General features: G+C 51.1%; 1 protein-coding gene and 1 long non-coding RNA gene across 7 annotated transcripts; one reads left to right on the top strand and one right to left on the bottom strand.

Annotated features, from left to right (window-relative positions):
* Positions 1–1,299: 1,299 nt before the first annotated feature.
* LOC126513165 (uncharacterized) lies at positions 1,300–18,401 on the top strand. The gene is made up of 3 exons (XR_007595253.1): positions 1,300–1,862; positions 5,776–5,818; positions 14,789–18,401. It is a non-coding gene; the product is annotated as an uncharacterized lncRNA (long non-coding RNA).
* Positions 7,277–13,120, bottom strand: Tmem125 (transmembrane protein 125). Of its 6 annotated transcripts, none has more exons than XM_050161381.1 (5): positions 12,310–13,117; positions 11,957–12,201; positions 11,363–11,496; positions 10,644–10,776; positions 7,277–10,411 (listed from the first exon to the last, which is right to left on the bottom strand). In XM_050161381.1, exon 5 carries the CDS (start codon positions 10,283–10,285, stop codon positions 9,635–9,637), a length of 651 nt encoding a protein of 216 aa, XP_050017338.1. In that variant the 5' UTR covers positions 10,286–10,411; positions 10,644–10,776; positions 11,363–11,496; positions 11,957–12,201; positions 12,310–13,117; the 3' UTR covers positions 7,277–9,634. The 6 variants fall into 6 exon arrangements, with proteins under 6 accessions (XP_050017338.1, XP_050017337.1, XP_050017342.1 ...); XM_050161380.1 differs by having other exon boundaries at positions 12,335–13,117; XM_050161385.1 differs by lacking the exon at positions 10,644–10,776 and having other exon boundaries at positions 12,335–13,120.
* Positions 18,402–18,525: the final 124 nt, after the last annotated feature.

Here is an 18,525-nt window from a genome sequence, read left to right as displayed (position 1 = left end):
ATTAAAAAAAAGAAAGAAAGAAAGAAGAGAAAGAGAGAGAGAGAAAAGAAAAAAATAGCTGTGAGGCCAACAAGATGGCCCAGAAGGGAGAGCGCTTGCCGTGTAAGCCTGACAACCTGAGTTTGAGTTTGAATCCTGTAAAGGTCTAACACAGTGGTTCTCAACCTTCCTGATGCTGCAGCCCTTTAATACAGTTTTTCATCTTGTGGTGTCCTAGCCATAAAGTTATTTTGTTGTACCTCATAACTGTAATTTTGCTGCTGTTATGAATCATATTGTAATGCTTGATATCTAAGGGGTGGTGACCCACAGATTGAGAACCATTGTCCAAGGGAAAGACTGGCTCCAAAGGGCTGCCCTCTGATCTGTGTACACACGTGGCGGCACGTCCGCAACCATAAATAAATAAGTAAATAAATAAATAAATAAATAAATAAATGGTGATTGGGAGGATGGCTCCTACAGGCAGCCTTGAGATGGGCGGAGCTTGAGATGGGAGGAGCTTTACTCTTTATTCTTTCATTATAAAGAGTAAATAGGGGCTTGGGGAAGGATCCTGGCCTTGCATAGAAGCAAAGGGACAGCTAATTTAGGAGGCAGGAAGCAGGTTGTCCTAGCCTTGTGGGTGGTGGCTGTTCCTGTAATGCTCTGTCACGGGTGTGACATTGAGTGAGTCTCCTAGAACTTCCAAAATCTCGAGGGGTCTAAGTTCCAAGCAATCAGGCAAGACACTGGTCCAGCTCGGTTCAAGACCCCTGATCTAATCAGCCAAGACCTGGGGGATGCAAGAGCCTAGAGTCCGGTAGCATACAGGAGATCGGGGGTGGGGAGGTGTGGTCTGTTCCAGATCGTTCCCACACAAGGGACCATCCTCACAAGCCAGGTAGCCACTCTGCTTGTGTCTGCCCAGTGTCAGCCTTTGAAGGAAAAGTCTTCAGAGACGGAAATGGAGGTGGGGGAAGTGGCTGATGAAGGGAGGGGCTTGTGAAAAAGCAAGGATTTCAGATAGGCAACAGTGAGGTGTGTCTGAGAGTCCTTATCAGTTGTGAAACTGTAGTGTCAATACTGGTTAGGGCGAGAGAGAGAGAGAGAGAGAGAGAGAGAGAGAGAGAGAGAGAGAGAGAGAGAGAGAGAGAGAGAGAGAGAGAAATAAAAGACAAATGGGTGATAAGACCTAAGGCATGGCACAGACTCCGGTCACAGAAGGGGCAGAGTTGATGGACGTCACTGACTCTGAATCTGGGGAGCTGCCCTGGTTTCTGGCTTGACATCTGGGCACAGTAACAGGAAAGCAGGTTGGGGAATGGCCATTGTAGAGGAAGGATTTCCAGGGCGAATACCCAGGACAGGGTTTATCTGGGAGCTGTCCAGTCTGGACACTTGGGTTTGGAGGTGTCAGCAGTGTGGTCCTAGAAAGTACCAATGCATGAAACTGCCAGGGAGGCAGTTTCACTGAGAGGAGATGCCAAGGGAGGAGTGTCTGGCGGGTACGTGGTAGGGGTTGTCTGAAAAGAAGGGCAGGGCCTGGAGATGGGAGGAGGAGCTAGAGGGGAGAAGTCTGGCTCATGGGGTCTGAGTTACCAGTTGTTCCTGAGTTCAGAGATGGTTTGACTCTTGAAAACTTAGGAAGAACATCCTGAGACCCTGAAGGAGGGCTCCTGTGGAGAGTGGGCCTAAGGGATGGGCACATCCCGGCTTCTAAGGGAGGAGCTGCAGCAAACATGGTTTGATCTGCTCCCTGCCCTCAGCCTCCACTGAGGAGAAGCTGACCCGTGTAGCTCTGGACCTGAGTGTGGGACAACGGCTGCCATTTTTACATAGGCTTCAGGCCCGGGCTGGAGTCTCTGAGGACCCAGGAGATGGTAAGTGCTGATTCGAAATTAGCAGCTGTTTTCCTGCCCGCAGCAATCAAGTTCCACAAGCGTGGCTTCCTCTCAGAACCTGCTGTTGGATGCCAGGCCTGGCTGAGCAAGACCCTGAAGTTGCAGAACCTTGGACCCTGTCCTAGAGCCTCATTTGATTCTTTGGGGCAGTCTGTTCCCATGTTCCACATGCTTGGTTCCAGGCACAGGGAGGAAACTTGACCTGGGTCATAGGCTTTGAGGGACAAAAGTGCCGAACCATGGAGGAAGAGAATAATGCCATTAACCCAGCCTTCTCTCACCTGGCCTCTTCCGGCCTCAGGTCCTGCCCCCAGCTCGCCACTGCCCACTCCTCACCAGTGGTCACTACTCGCTGTGCCCCAGAGCCTCCAAGTCAGACCTGAGTTTGGAGGAGAACCTAGCGTCTTGGCTGCCTTAAAGGCACGGCCATGTTTCTTACGCTGTGCAAAGAGCAGACGTGGAGGGGGGTGGGGAGGGGTCTGGAAAGCTGCAGGCACGAAGTTTAAGAAACTCCCGGCTGCAGAGAGGTCATTCAATAGAGCTCGCAGCACAAACACGAGGATCTCAGAAAACATGAAAAGCTGGGCATGGTGGTGCATGCTTATAAATCCCAGCACGGGAGAGGTGGAGACAGGCAGACTCCTGGCATCGCTATCCAACCAACCTATCCTACTTAGCAAACATCAGGCCGATAGAGACACTGTCCCAAAACTCATGGTGATGGCTCTTGAGGACATTTGAGACTGACCTCTGGCCCTTGCACAAAGGAGCACAGATGCGCACCTATGCATGCATGAACAAACACACACACACACACACACACACACACACACACACACACACCTCTTAACAGCATCCTAACAATCACTTGAGAGTACAGGTTAATTCAAGTCCCAGCTCTGACGCTGGCGTGCTGTGTGAACTTGGACAAGTTATTGAACCTCTCTGTTCCAATTTATCAGTAAAATGGATATTGTAACGGTATTCTCTTCATATTGTTGCTGGCGAAACTGAGTGAGTAAGTGAACTAGATCGCTAAGGATTGGTACTCCACAATAGTTCCCTACAAGAGGTAGCCATCATTCACGCTGGGGGAGGAGCTTGCTAAGACTCCTCTCTTGTCATTCACTTCTTGCTGGAGGTTTGAAAGGCTGCTCTCCAGGACTCAGAAGCTCCAGCGAGGACAACAAAGGATTTGAATGAAAACAGTGGACGCTGTAAAAACAGTAAGAAGCAGCATCAGCACCGTACTCCTCCTGACAGCGCCACTGCACAGCCCGACAGGCTAAGGCTCCAACAGCTCAGCTGCTACTTCCTGGCTGCACTCAGCAATCTACACCATAATCCATAGTCTCACCTGGAAGTAGGAGTCACACAGACTCAGACAAGAACACTCCAAGGGGAGGGGCAGGGGTGGGAGTCATCCCTATCTGGCCTGGGCTAACTGCCTTCTGCCTTTTGCCAAAGCATGAAGGCCCAGGAGATTCAGGGTGTAAACCCCAGGTCATGAGAACAGGCTGGCATGGGAGAACTGGCACGACTCACCGGGGCCGACTTCCAGTATTGCATCCAGGGCACTGAGCCTGAAGAAGTTGCCTGGTACCTGAAGGAGATTCCTTTAGGGAGACCAGGCGGTCTGGGGTCTTGTGTAGGATGTGACTAGACCAGAAGGGGCAGTTTCAAGAGAACATTCTCGCCATCTCCAGATGTCTAGGAACATGCGTGAGTATGTAAAGCTTGTCCGTGGTCTCAGAAGGGAGAGCATCATGTTTTCCCCTCTACCTCACCTGCTGCTGATGTTTTGCTCAATGCCAGTTTGGGCATTTATTTATTTATTTAGAGACAAGATCTTACTGTGTAGCCTTGACTGGCAGAGAACTTGCTGTGTAGATCAAGTGGGCCTTGAACTTACAGAGATCTGCCTGCCTCTGCCTTCCCCTACAACTCCCGCTGATCCTCTTTGTCTCCAAGTTTGGACTTTGCGGTCCACCATGTCAGCCTCTCCCCATCTCCCCGGTACTTCATTTTCCCTTCCCCATCATCTCACCCTCAAATGTCCCAGTGAAATTCAACCCCCAGCCACCCCCTCTTCATGCCTGCAGCCTGGCCTCCAGCCATGCCTGATGATGCCTCGGGTGGGCTTTCAACATTGCAGAGGAAGTATGGCACCAGGATTTATCCCTACTGTGCTGGCTTTTTGGAACCCATTCTCTTTAGATGGATACCTTGCTCAGCCTAGATATAGTGGGGAGGGCCTTGGTCCTTCCTCAAAGCAATGTGCCTTACCCTCTCTGAGAAGTGGTGGGGGGATGGAGTGGGGAGGAAAATGGAGTGAATGGGAGAAGGGGAGGGAGTGGGAACTGGGATTGGTATGTCAAATGAAAAAATAGTTTGTTCTCTTTTGTAAAAAAATAAAAAACTATTCTATTTTTTTTTTAAGAAAGAGCTAGTTAGACATAAGCCTGAGCTATCGGCTGAGCATTTCTAATTGATATTAAGGCTCTGAGTGATTATTTTGGAGCAGGCAGTCGGGACAAGAAAACTCCTCCTATAGAAAGTTTTACTAGGTGAAAAGGTAATAGCATTCTGGGCATGCTCTGTTTGAAAGGAAGTCCCTCAGGCTGGAGAGACCAATACCAAGCAGTCTTTACATCAGGGTCTCTGAGCTGGTCCAGCTAGAGGGCTTATTGTTCTTTATGTCCTATTTTGGACCAATGATCAGTCCTTCCTAGAGCTACTCTTCTGCCTAGCAGTCACAGTCTCCTCCCCTACTCCATTGCAGCCCTTTAAAACTGCCTCCACCTTGCAGGGAGAATGGCCATTGGTCAGGAATTCCCACAGTTTCCTGCTTCAAACCCACAAACACACCTTCATCACAGTCTTCCTTATCTTTATGGGAAGGAGTAGCCAGCCAGGTCCACCCACCTTGCCCCCTGCAGCTGCCTGCCTTTCCTGCTCCAAGACTGACTTCTAGTTTGCATCTTCCAGCGATCATTGCCTAATCAATCACATCTCTCCCATAGGGGCTCCTCTGTGGGTCCTATTTTCCCAGCATGCCTTGCATCCTGGAGCTTTATCCCAGCAGCCCCTAACCTAAGTCCTGGTACCTTACATCCGGACTGTGCATAGATTTTTCAGCCAGTTCCCTAGCTCTGCTTTTACCCCTTGCAATCCACTACCTGTACACAAATGTTCACCTGAACACAGTTCTGACCATTTTAAATGGCCATGTTCCCTTTTAAAATTCTCACTGTGGCCTGGGAGATGGCTTCAGCGTAAAGTGTTTGCCACACAAGACTCAGTACTAGAGTTCGGTTCCCCGGAGCTCAGTGGCGGCCAGGAATTTCCGAGTCAAGCCGCAGACCAGACTAGCCAAAACAGCAAGCTCCAGGCTTAGGGGTAGAGCCTTCCTCAATTTATAAGGTGGCGAGATATGGGGGAAGGCACACCATATCAACCTAATATCCCCCCATTCATGTGTGCATGTGTACACATGTGTCCACTCATACATGAATGCAAGGCACACATATGTACATGTTAGCAAACTTGAAACGACCTTCCTCAGCTTCCCCTTGGCCATAAGAAAGGGGCCCACCTGTTAAGAGACCCCTGAAGTCCTCACCTGGTGCCCCTTACTAGCTTTTTGTTCTCCCCTTTCTTTAGCCTCATACAACCTCTCTGCTGCCTCTAAATTGCTAAAGCCCTTTGCTTTCGTCTGTCTGAGCTCCTCCTCCCTCAGGGTCAGCTGAGACTTCAGCTCAGCATTTCTGGGTTGTTTAACCAAGTCTTCTTTTCTTCCTAAGACTAATCTCTACCTCCACAGAGGAGCCAAGCCATCCAACTAACTTTAACCACGGTCCTCCCTGGATTAAAACCTTTTCATGTTTTTCAGGGTCTTGAGGACAAAGTCTAAATTCCTCCTTGGGCTCTCAAAGGTAAGAGAGGATGCCTCCCATAATCTCTCATGGTGTGTTTGTGTAGTGGCAGGGGGCTGAGCCAGCTGTGGAGACTGGGGTGGGAGGTGTACCTGGTGCAGATAGGTGTATCTCTGCAAGGTGCTGGGTGGGGCAGTGGGTAGGGGCAGTGCAGGCAAAGGGTGGGTTCATCTGTGGAGGAGGTTTTACTGAGAGCAAAAGCAGGGCTCACGGTAGGGGAACCTGATAAAGGGTGAGAGTGGCCACAGAATCTTAACCAAAGAACAAAGGGAGGTGGAGACAGGGTGGAGAAGTGTCTTCAAGAAGAGATAGCTTTGGAGAGAGCAGAGAGGCCAATGGGCTATTCACAGTGATGTGAATGAACTAAACAGAGGTTGAGTGACTTGTTTGGAACAAGGCAGTGAATGGCAAGAACAGGCTGTGGGTCTGCTCTAGAGACGGAGTTGGCAGATGGACTGCTGGCTCCATTACCTGTCTCCCATTATGGTCGGGTGGGTCGATGGCCGACTTCTGTAGCCTTATAGAGCAGGCCATGGGCGGGGGGCATGCTTCTCCCTCACAGCCTTTCCTGGGAGCCTGGCACCATTGCCACGTGCTCAGGGAGATGGCTAAGCTCTGTGCCACTTCCTGTTTTCCAAGCCTCTGCATTTCTGAATTACTTCAGTTTCTTTTTTCTTTTTTTGGATTTTCGAGACAGGGTTTCTCTGTAGCTTTTTGGTTCCTGTCCTGGAACTAGCTCTTGTAGACCAGGCTGGCCTTGAACTCACAGAGATCTGCCTGCCTCTGCCTCCCGAGTGCTGAGATTAAAGGCACACACCACCACTGCCCGGCAACTTCAGTTTCTTAAAAGAGATATTAAAAAGAGACAAGGCCTGTCTCGGCCGGAAGAAAAAGGGACCCCTTGCTTATTCCAGATGGAAGGATGTCGTGTCCCTTACCTCCCCAGGAGTTGGTCTGGGATTACATCTCTTGGGAACTCAGGGAGAGAGTTGAGGGCCTCAGGAGGGAAGGACTTGGAACCAGATGTGCACTGGCCTGACTTCCCTTCCTGGCTAAAGGTGGGTCTCACTGTCCCTTGTGCATACATTGCCATCTGCCCACGCTGCAGCACTTAGGTCCAGGTTGGGAACGAGGGAACCATAGACAACCAAAACCAAAACCATTCTGCAGGGAGGAGCTTGTACTTGACTGAGTCTTAAGGCGCATCACGAGCTGTGGGTTAGTTATCACCTGCAGCTGATGGTGCTGTGGGCACCAAAAAAAAAAAAAAAAAAAAAAAAAAGGGCAAGTCATTAATTTAAGAGAGAGGGTCAGGGAGAATGTGGGTGGGGTCTTAAAGGATGAGGATGGAGAACAGGACAAAGGCCGGAACAAATGGGAGAACGTTGAAAACATACGGAAATAGTTTGGTGTGGCTGGTCCACGAGGCAGAGAGAACAAGACCGCATGGCATTAGGAAACATTTTAAGGTAGATTTTCATTTCATTTTAGTTTTATGATGATCACACAAAGGGGGTCCCTTCTGAAGAATGTAGAGCTGTGTGTTGTCAGGCAAATGTCTATGAGGGGATCAGAGATGTATTGTTGTTGGTCTTGGGAGAGGAGACAGTGAATGTCCTCCAGTGTCTGCGTCTCTGACTTGGATGCCGGGGTGGGGGGTGGAGGGTGGGGTGGGGGTGGGGGGAACTACGATGACTAGTGGCGCCTTTGGAGCAGAGTGGGAGCTCCTAAGATAGAGAGCAGTGATCCCAGGTTGAATGTGCAGAGGGATGAAGCCCCATGGAACATTCAGAAGACGGGTTTCAGTTGTTCTGGGCATTCTAGGACATGAGCTGCTCCTCCTCCCCTGGCTCTGCCCACCTTCCCCTTCTCAGTTTGCAGTCCCCTTCCCCTTGTTTACTAGCCCTGCATCCCTCCAGGAGATGTTTGCCCTGTCTGCTGAAAGCGGCTTGTCCTCATCAAAGCCTGCAGCTCCGTTAATCAGTCATTATGAGGTCCATCTTGTCCACCTGGCGGAACTGTGCCTCCCTGATAGAGCACGGCGGGGGGGGGGGGAGGACGGTGAGGAGGGGGCTCAGTGGCAGACCAGGTTGTGCCCTGCCCTGTCCACTTAGCTGCCCCTAGGAGGCGCATTCTTTGACAGGGGGATGGGTCTAATGGCTAGTTGTAAATCAGGGAGTGGAGCCTAATTGGAGGGCAATCTTGGTGAATAAACAGCAGAAACTTTCTCAGCAAAGCCCAACCTCAGTCGTGGTACAGGTTTTCTTTCTCGCAGTTCCTAGCAAGACTGGTTAGAGTACGACTTATCTTCATGTTGGAGGCAGTGCTCCGTTAGCTAAATTCTACTGGTGTAATTTAATATTTCTCAAGCAAGATTTCTTTTAGTAAATCCTTTATACCGGTGGTTCTCAACCTTCCTAATGCTGTGACCCTTTAATACAGTTCCTCATGTTGCGGTGACCCTCTCCATCATAAACTTATTTCTTTGCTACTTCCTAACTGTAACTTTGCTGCTGTTATAAATCATAAGGTAAATATCTGACATGCAGGATATCTGATATGTGACCCCTGTGAAAAGTTCACTCGACCCCAAGTGGATCACAACCCGCAGGCTAGGAAATGCTGCTTTACAGCATCAATTTTACTTCTTTAAGTTTCTCCTGCATCAGCATCTTTTAGGAGACAGGTCTCTCGGGGGTTGTCACATAATCTGCACCTTGTGTAGCAGGAAGTGGCAAAAGCAGGAACCTACATTCCTGTTACCTGGAAACGCATACCACAGAAAGAGCGACCCCTTCCACAGTGACTCCAAGCAGGAAGTGACTTGCTTGCGGGCCTCAGAAGGGCTTGAATACCTCTCCTGCGTCTGGAACCCAGAAGCGGGCCAACTGGTACTTGCAGGCTGTCCTTTTTTTCACAAGTAGGGGAGGGAGACATATCCTCCAAGCTATCCCTCAGGGAATCTACAGAAGGCAGACTATATAGGGAAGAGGGCGCATTTCTAAAGAAAGTCACCAATACCTGTGGCTAAATCTCCCTTTGAATTAGCAAGTGAACAAATGTGAGGGACTGGGTTCCCCTACTCTCTCTAGGTCCAGAAACCTGTGTAACCCTCTTGACCCTTCCCCCTTCTCTCATGAGAAAAGAAACCCCAGGTCTGGCTAAAGACAACATCCTGGCCCCAAAGCCTGAAATGAGTGTTCTGTGGGATTGGGGAAGGAGGCTCTCTGAGAAGGTGAGGTGAAGGCAGCAGCAACTGTCGTCACCCTTTTATTGCGCATCTGCCAGGGGTCCAGCCATCTCATCTCACTCACTGATTTAATCCTAACAACCGATGCAACACTGTTCGAAGAACTGAGGCAAGAGAGGCTAACAGTCACCTTGCCCAGGCCCCAGCTGCTAGGTTACAAACTCAAAGGCGTTTCCGGTCCAGGTCCCTCTCACCCCACTTCCCTCTGCTTTGCCAAGAGTCTCTCTCTGAAGAACAATGGCTGGTGTATTCATGCCGTAGGACAAGGCTGGAGTTGTAGGGTCTTGGAGATACAAGCCAAGCCTTCAGGGATTCCAGATGTGCCTAGAGACCCCAGAGCCAGGCAGAGAGCATGACAGTCCACGGACACAGGCATTCAGCCCCAAGGAGGCATCCGTCATGCACCCTCTCACAGTGTGGATGTGTCAGGTACACGTGAGCTCCTAATCACGTCCTTTGCAATCCCGTGGCAGCGGGGTGGGAGCAGACATATATGCATGCTCCTGTATGTGTCCTGCCAATGCTCTGGGGACACTGAGTCAGGTCATGGGAAGAAGTCAGGTCTGTCAGATGAGGCTGGCAATGCTGGAGGTGGTCTCATGACGCTGGCCAGAGGACAACTGTCCCGAGATGCTAAAGATGCTGCTGTTACCACCGTGGCCATTTTGGGTGGAGGGTGCAGTTGTACAGATCAAGGGGCAGTGTCCACTCACACCCACCTGATACAGCAGCAAACCCAGCAGCAAGACTGAGCCCAAGGAAGCCAGGGTAATGCCCACAGACAGCATGGCAGCCAGTGGCCGAGCTGGGGCCGGGGCAGCAGCCAGCCCAGCCAGGGTCAGGCCAGTGACCAGCAGCACAAAGCCACTGAGCAGTACTACAACAGCATCAGCCCCTCCACCGCTGCGCAGCAAGGCCACGTGCTGGGCCTGGCGGATGCAGTTCATATCCTGCACCGCGGAGCTCATCAGCTGCTTCACCAGAACCATCAGGGCCAGCAGGCAGAGCACGGTGCCCACGGCTAGTCGCCACTCGCCAGAGCGGCTGCTGGTGGAGGACAGCAGGGCCACGCCGCCCGCCCCACAGCCAGCCACAAGGCCCACGGCCACGGAGAAACAGAGCAAGGAGCGCCGGGGCTGTTGGGACCACCACAGCTCCACCTGCTCTGCCAGCACATCTGGGGGCAGCTCCCTGGCCACTGAGGCTTGTTGGGACATGGCTTGGTCAGGTGAGATCAATGTCAGGGCTCAGACGGTGTTTATCATGGCCTGGTGTCTCCATCATCTGGTTGGCAGCTAGAGGCCCAGTCTCTTCCTCTCAGTCCAGGCTACTGGTACCATCACCTGCAGGATAGGACCACACATGTCATTTCCCACCCGTCTGGCCCTCCCGGTCTCACCTGGGCATCCTAGGGAAGAGCCCCGGGAATCTTCCTCAGGGTCCACAGGACCTTCTCTGGAAAGATGAAGCTCCAGCATTGCACCTTGGGAAAGCACCTCCCCAGATCCCAGCAGAGTTCACTCCATCACAGAGCTCCCCCTCCCCTTCAAGGAATCCCCTCGCCCAGCCCCTGACCTCTCCAGCTCTGCTGGTCTCCATCTAGGCTGCGGGAGGGAGCTGGTGCCACAGTGGATGATGGGACGAACAGTCAGAGATAAAGCCTCATTCAGGATCAGACTCACATGGCCTCAGCTGTCACTGCTGGGTCCTGGATGGGAGGAGTCGTGTGTGGGGGGGGTGAGGCTGGTGACTTAACCCTTCTCGAACCAGCAGGCTGACCCTGACCTTTCTCTCCTTCCTTCTCTGTGGGTTAGCATCCCATCCCATCCTGGTCTGGCAATAAAAGACGCAGGCTCCAAATCTCTCCTTCTAGTGCTGATCTTCCTGCTGGGCCAAAGTCATCTCTGATGCAACAGGGCCCAACCCGAGTTCCTCAGCTTACCCTAACCTGTTCCTCCTGTGTTGCTTCCTCAAGACGACACTACCACCTCTCAGCTTACCCCAGGGCTCCTCAACTCTCTCTGCTGTTGCCAATCCATGCCCCCAGGGGCTACCGATTGCCTCTAAACGTATCTCCACCAGTCCCATCCACAGTTGCCCCCCTCCCTCACTGACCTGATTCCTCCGGTCTGGTCCATCCCCGGCTGTACCCCCTCCATGTGTTCTCTAAGGCAGCAAAGGAGGGCTCTGGATTTGAACCTCAGCCTAGTCCTTCCTACCGTGGGAATGTGGGGAGGGACCTAACAGTGTTACTCATTTAACCTGTTCCCTGGAGGATAGACGGCATGACTCACACCAGGTAAAAATAAAGCTAGCACTGCCGGCCAGGAGTCCAGCTTCCTGCAGCAGGAGAGACAGATCCTGTAGGTGCCAGCTGCCGAGGCCTGGAGGGGCTTGCCTGGGACAGTTCACGTCTTAGAGTCCTTATCTGAAAAGCGAGGACAGAGGAATTTATTTCGAGGGGGAAAGAGTCATCTGACACCGTCCTTTCAGACTTCCCATGGGGCAAGGTTGCTCAAAACATACTTTCTGAGTAACAGAGACTAAGGGTGAATCAGAGGGCCTCGGTCCTGGAGACCACATGTCCCACACAGCCGAGAATGGGTTTTTACTCCACAGAGACTGAGCTGTTTTCTACCACCCCTCTGTCCTCCGCAGAAGCTGCCCAGCACGCAAAGTGGGCGGGGTAGATGTCACGCCCCCACGGGAGGTGGGGGAGGGGCGACGGGCGGAGTCTGTCCCAGCATTTCCCCAGCATGTGACTTGCTGGTCTGAAGGTGCTGGCACAGGCCTACTGGGGAACGACCCCAAGGTGGATGGAGGTTCCCAGTAGTGGAACCAGTGGAAAAGGTGGGGGCGGGGCGGGTGGGGAGGTGTGGGGCACTCACGAGAAGCCTGGCTGCGCCGGATCCGATTTAAGCAGGCAGAACCCAGCAGGTGGGGCGCTCTAGCTCCGTTTCCGGGGAGACGCTTCACCTGCCTAACCTGCATCCAGGTGAGCTGGAAGGAGAGGGGATTAACAGGTGCTGTTTCCAGGGCAGGGCCAGAGCCAATTGGCTGACGTGGCCCTGCGTCTTCTGTGGGGCCGAGACATTCCTGGGAAGGGAGGGGCTTCTGTCTGCTGCTGTTAGGTCTGGAAGGCAAAAATGTAGGTAGACTCGGTCAGCAAAAGGAAAGAATGCTGTCCCTCTGCCCCGGTGTGAGCCCTAACCCTCTTCCCCCAAATCCAACCGCACCTTACCTTTAGCTCCTCCCTGAATACCTACCGCCAAGCCTGCACGTTTACTTTCAAGGCCTGTAAACTTTGCGCTCTGAAAGGCCGAGGCAGGAGGATAGCCAGCGGGAAGCCCCACACCTGGATTTGAAACCTCAGCTCCAGCCCGTTAGTCTAGCTGATTGTGGACCTTTTAGTTCTAAATCCCAACTGTAACCTCAGCCGCACTTTTGACTTCTACCCTTGAGTTTAGTCCTTCAAAACCCAGCTCTGCCTCCCGGTCGGCCCTGGCACTACAGCCCACCATCAGTGATACCCCAAACCCTGCTCCAGTAGCTCCATCTTGAGCTTTCCCCCAATAAGCCAAGGTCTCTTTTCCCTGAGGCCTCAAGTGGGTGGCAGAGTCAGCCTGCCCCGTGGGTGGGGAGAGGCCTTTCAGGTGGACAGCTGTAGCTCCCAGAGTAAGCACTTCTTGGATAAATTCCTCATCCCTTTCAAGGCACAGGAAGCCCTTGTCCTCTACCCAGAGGGTCCCTCTACATGACGATCCTCTACCTGCCCTTTGAACTTCGTGCTCCTTCTGCCTGAGTCTGGCCAATCATTCAGCTGAGATGCCCGGTTTGACCTGGCTGATTGGGCTGCACTCCCGGCCTGGGCTGCACAACTGTTTTTGCTTGTTCTTAATTGTTTTAGTTCGTTAGCTTTCACCTACCCCACTCCCCAGATGTGTATCCCCAGCCAGTTCAGTTTGCTAAGGGTGGGCTCAGCAGCCAGCACTCCGTAGCCCACAGCTGTCTGTAACCCAAGTTCCAGGGGACCTGACACCCTCACACAGACACACATGCAGGCAAAACACCAGTGCACATAAAATAAAAAATAAATTATTAAAAACAAAACAAAACAAAAACCTGCTGGGCTTTAGTGGCAGGCAGCTCTCTGAGTTCGAGGCCAGCCTGCTCTACAGAGTGAGTTCCAGGACAGCCAGAGCTACACACAGAAACCCTGTCTCGACAAGGGAGAGGGGTTGTGAACCAACAAGTGACTATTTTGAGCCTTGAGTTGAAACCAGAAAGACAAGTTGGGTCTAGGCTGTGTGGCCTTGAAGGCCTCGGGGATGCATCTGGACAATGCAGGGGATGCACGAAGTGTCCTGAAGTGAAACGGGGATGTGGTCCAGGGCTCTGCTTCCAGTTGGCCATTCTGGTTCTCAAACACCATGCCCCAAGTGGTGGCTGGAGGGTGTGTGGACTGTCAGGTATCCTCTGCTCTCCTCTCTTCGTTTGATGTGTATGAAATTAATAATAATAATAATAATAATAATACAAGACAAACAAAAAAAATGAAACCAAAACAACAGCAAAAGGAAACCCAAGTTATCTCTTCTCATGATCTGTTCACAGGGTAATTGCCTGGTCTGGCTTCCTCTTTGCCTTGTCCCAGAACCTCCTAACACCTCCTAACAGCGTGCTTTGTGTTTATGTATGAGCTTATTTATGTGATTTAAACCTTTCTGATAGCCTGTTTCAAAAGACACAGGCAAAATTAACACTTTAAAATGAATGTGTTTGCTGGGCTGTGGACATAGCCCAGTGGTTGCTCGGCACTAGATTTCGTCCCCAGCGCTGCAAGAATACATGTACTTGAATTCCAAAATATATTTTATTATAAAAGGTATTAATGTACTCTTTGAAATGCATACAAAGTGTGTCTCAGTTCAAATTAGCTACACACCAAGCACCCAAGAACCACCTCTGCCCTCGACTGTCCTCACTGGGGAGCACAACTCTGGATGGCTTTCCCCTGAAGAAGGGTTTAGGGCTGGCTGCTGCAGGCCAGGCTAAACATGGGGGGTATGCATGATATTGCGGGCATTAATCCTGCCATGTTGCAAAGCATTATGAATGTGCCCCTTTATAAGAACCAGGCCGAGAGAGCAGAGCTTGCCAGCCTGGATTTGCTCTGACCACTTGGAACATCCTGATCCCTAGGAAAGTCTAGTCTCATGCTGACCCAGTGTTCAGCTGTCCTAGACAGAACTGGCCCCGGGGAATCCCTGAGCATCGTTTTCCTCTTTTCTTTCCCTTTTGGAGTCTCTAGAGGAGGAAAGAGAGCCTAGAGCTTCCTCAGTTTAAACACTGGTGGGAAAGTCGACTCAAAGTTAGTGTTGTATTCTGTTCCTAAAGCAGAGGTCGTGGGGGCAGCTCACGGGGGCAGAAGTGGCAGGTCGGGAGGTAAAGGTGGCATGGACATGCAGAAGAAGGTGTGGGTCTGAGAGGGGGATACAGGGGAAGAACAGACGAGCTGAAGGACCCTGCTTCTGTGGTCATCCCACCTTCCTCTGTGCTCAGGCAGAGGCTGAAATGAGCCTGTTATGGTGACGTCACTGCCTGCTTGAGTCCCTCCCATAGGCAGTCTGGGTCCTTCCATGATCTTTGAGGCTCTCTTTACGTCATCCCCCTGCCTCAGAACCTGTGTTCATTGGTGTTTCCCTCTGCTTTCCTTTCAGATGACTCCGCCCATCCCTCCAGGAATGAGCTCAAACGTCACCTTCAGCTGTTAAAATCCATTCCCAAGGGGAGATATGAGCTATGTCTGCCCCTTCTCCTGAGGTCCCAATGATTCGACTCCACCAAAGTTCACTCCGGGAACCAAGGAGTTTATTGGGATTACTTCCAGAGAATAGATGAGGGGTTAGTTACTAGAATGTGGCTGCTTCCCACCAAAAGGCTGCACTGGACAGTCTTTACCGAGCAGGGATGATATGGTTTCCCTACAGCTGCACAGATGGAGTCCCTTGTAACAGGTCCTTAGACCGCAGCACAACTGACTCCATGATGGAAGAACCGCTCAGGCTGTAAAACTCAGTAGGTAGACAGCACCACTAGCCAAAATGAAAACAAAGACTTAATCCACCAAAGTCCATAGGTTTGGGAAAGTCTCTGAATGTACTAACCTTGCTTTTTGGATTTTGTGGTTCTGCTTCTGGTTAACTGTTCTTGTTAACTGATGTATGTCAACACAGAACATGGTTTTTGTGTTTAAAAGCTCACCCTGAGAAAGGCTCAGGGCTATCCCAGAATCCCAAACACCCAGTGTAGTCAGTGGCCGGCTAATCAAGACTTTCTATTGGCTTAAACCCCTGTCTGAGCCGTTCTGAGCCGTCTTCTCGGGTGCATACCCCTCACCATCCCCTTCGTTAGTCTTCCTCGGCCTGTATACTCTGGTGCTACCCCCCCATGTCACATATAATTAGGGCAGCAGTGGTATGTGGGTGATACTCGGGTGAGGACTCTGTGACCCTCTTTGCTTCCCTATGGGGAGCTGTAAACAGCCAACAAGCTCAGCTGGGTTGATCTTTTGGAAGTGGCTCAGCTGAGCTCCCAGAGATGATGGCTGTTGGACCCTGAGGACAGTCATGCCCAACCCTTTCTCAGAAGAGGTTCCTGGCCCACCCTGTCTTCCCATCACCGCCTTCCCCAGCATTTCTCGCCCCCTTGTTTCCTTTATTCCCCTGTTCCTCTCCTTGTCACCCCCATGTACACATTGCTGTTGCTCTCCCTCCTGAAGTATGACCTGGAGCTGTGTTTCCAGCTCCTAGAACAATAGTTGTACAACTCGTGGCTGTTGACCCGACTGAGTAGAATTATGGTTTTGGAGCCAGGCTGATCTCGAAGTATCGAATCCTAGCTCTAGTTAGGTGAAAACCTACTGGGTTTCTATTGCTATGTTAAAACACCATGACCAAAGGCAGCTTGGGAAGGAAAGGGTTTATTTCGCTTACTCTTCCCCATCACAGTCCCTCACTTGAAGGAACTCAGGGCAGGAACCTGGAGGTAGGAGCTGATGCAGAGGCCCTGGAGGAATGCTGCTTACTGACTTGCTTTGCCTGCCTGCAATTAACACTAGGATCGCTAGTCCAGGGATGGATGCACCCACAGAGTGCTGGGTCCTCCCACATCATCAATCAAGAGATGCCCTATTGACTTGCCTACAAGTCAATCTGATGTGAGGACATTTTCTCAACTGAGGTTTCTGCCTCTCAAATGACTAGCTGTGCCATGTTGACAAGAAACAAAAACACCAAAAACCCAACCAGGGCATGCTTGGTCGGTCTGGGTCTCTCCTTTGTAAAATAACAAGGTTTAATGAATTGTTACGAGGGGAATTAAATGATAGAATCCACTCATTCAGCAAAAAATTATTGTACCCTGCAAACCAGGTGTTGTGCAGGAGACACAGGAATGAGAACTGGTAGCAAATGCTCCCATCATCTGGGCAGAAAGGCCAGGAGGAAAAAAGGACATACCACAGGGTAGCAGCAGGACATCAGTGGAGCCATACCTCTGCTCCATTCCTCTAGGTAGGCATAATTTGGTTGACATAAAGTCCCACTAACGACACTCATCCTCTTTCCAGGTAGAGCCCTAGGAACTAGGATTCCATTTTATGCCTCACGGCTGTGTCTACAGTTGACCCAACAGAGGTAAGCCCCAGACTCAGGCTAGGCCCCCATGTCTCCGTTTGAGCAATTTAAGGTTGTGCTAGAGGGGTCGAGGACATGGCTCAGTGGTGGAGAACACACACTATCCTTGCAGAGGACTTGTGTTCAGTTCCCAGGACACTTGTCAAACAGCTTGATTGCTAAAATCCTTCCCTGGAGGAGAAGTAAACAATGACTCCCTCTCTCTGAAGGTCTCCATGACAAGCTGAGGTACAATTCCATCAAGGTTCACTTTGGGGAAGCAGTAAGTTTATTATGCTTCCTTATAGAGCGAGGGAGGTCACGGGTGTGAGCAGGGGTGGCCTTAACACAGCCGCAATGGAAAGTCTGCACCCAGAACGGAGGACAACTCCCTCATGGATGCAGAGATGGACTGTTCTCTCTAGTCCTTCCACCTCTATACAGTAAATCCTACCCATCCATCCCAGAGTCCATCTAGTTAGGCCAAAATTCTACGTGCCTTCTTGGGAGGTGCATCTAGATCCCCAGTGAGGGTCTTATGACACGCTGGCACCCTAGGAAAGGTTGACAGTCAAAGAGCCCAGCTGCTGGCCCAAGCAAGTGAGCACGGCTGAACTCATGGGGGTGGTCATAGTTTGGCCCAGAGGATAGTCCTGGACAAAAGGCTCACAAATGCCTGCAACTCCAGCTCCAGAGGATCTGATGTGGTCGTCTGGATTCCCTGAGCACCTATGCTCACCCATGTGCGCACGCGCACACACACACACACACACACACACACACACAGAGTAAACTTTTAAAAGCACAAAAATGAGCTGGAGATTTCATTTCTGCAGAGTTTCTGAGGATCGGTATTAAAGTGCCCTTCCTTCTGAGGGCTGGAGAGATGGCTCAGTGGTTAAAGTACTCTTCTGCCAGCTGAACTTGTGATGGGATTCCTGTTTGCATGGGTACTGGACAAGAGAGGGGGATGGGCTCCAGATGTGTCCCAGGCCCTGGCTCAGGCCTCCTCCTTGAGGCCTGGGGGCTTCTGTGCCAAAAAAAAAAAAAAAAAAAAAAAAAAAAAAAGCCTGTGAGACAAATTCCCCTCTCTTTGCTTAAGCTGTCTGGAGTTGTAGCCAAAGAAGGGCACCTGTAGCCTTCTGCTAGAACTCGTAGCCCCCATTTTAACACTTACTACATTAATACACTTAATATGTGTGGGGGCCAGCCATGATGATCTAAATCTGGGCAGGTCACCCAAAGGAAGTTCTTTACTTCCTCCAACCATTATCACCTGGGACTCTGGCCGTCGATAAATTTAAATGGAGGCTGGAGTCTCAGTTGTTTACCCTGAGATGAGGCTGTAGGAGGAACCCCAAGCTGAGACCACCCGACCCCCACCCAAGAACAGACCATTCAAAGTAAGTTTCTGGCATTCTAAGCACTGTAGATAGAAACACCTGCCAGCGCACAGCCACCAGGAAACCCTAGACGAATGTCAGCCAATCAGGGGGTCTTAAAACCTCAGAACCCCCTCACCCCCACCTTTCCTACTATAAAATCCTATTCTAATTGAGCTCGGGGCTCTCTGGTTATTCCAACATGTTGGACATGCAGAGAGACCGAGTTTGCAAACTTGATTAAAATAAAGGCTCTTTGCTTTTACATACGTAACTCTTGGTTTCCTTGTCGGCTTGCGGGGGGGGGGGGGCTGGGGATTGTGAATTTGGGCTTAACAATATGTGCCTAGAGCCCCTGCCCTGTTCTACCATGTGCACACATGTGACATTACTAGACAA

The sequence above is a fragment of the Alexandromys fortis genome, unplaced genomic scaffold, assembly GCF_014885135.2.
Source record: "Alexandromys fortis isolate MF-2015 unplaced genomic scaffold, M_Fortis_MF-2015_v1.1 scaffold_122, whole genome shotgun sequence".
Lineage (NCBI taxonomy): Eukaryota > Metazoa > Chordata > Mammalia > Rodentia > Cricetidae > Alexandromys > Alexandromys fortis.
The sequence above is the reverse complement of the archived record's forward strand: the minus strand, read 5'-3'. Positions and strand labels throughout refer to the sequence as shown.

Bases quoted from the DNA above. Each gene is read 5' to 3' on its own strand.
- Tmem125 (XM_050161385.1), bottom strand. From the start codon at position 10,285: ATGTCCCAACAAGCCTCAGTGGCCAGGGAGCTGCCCCCAGATGTGCTG.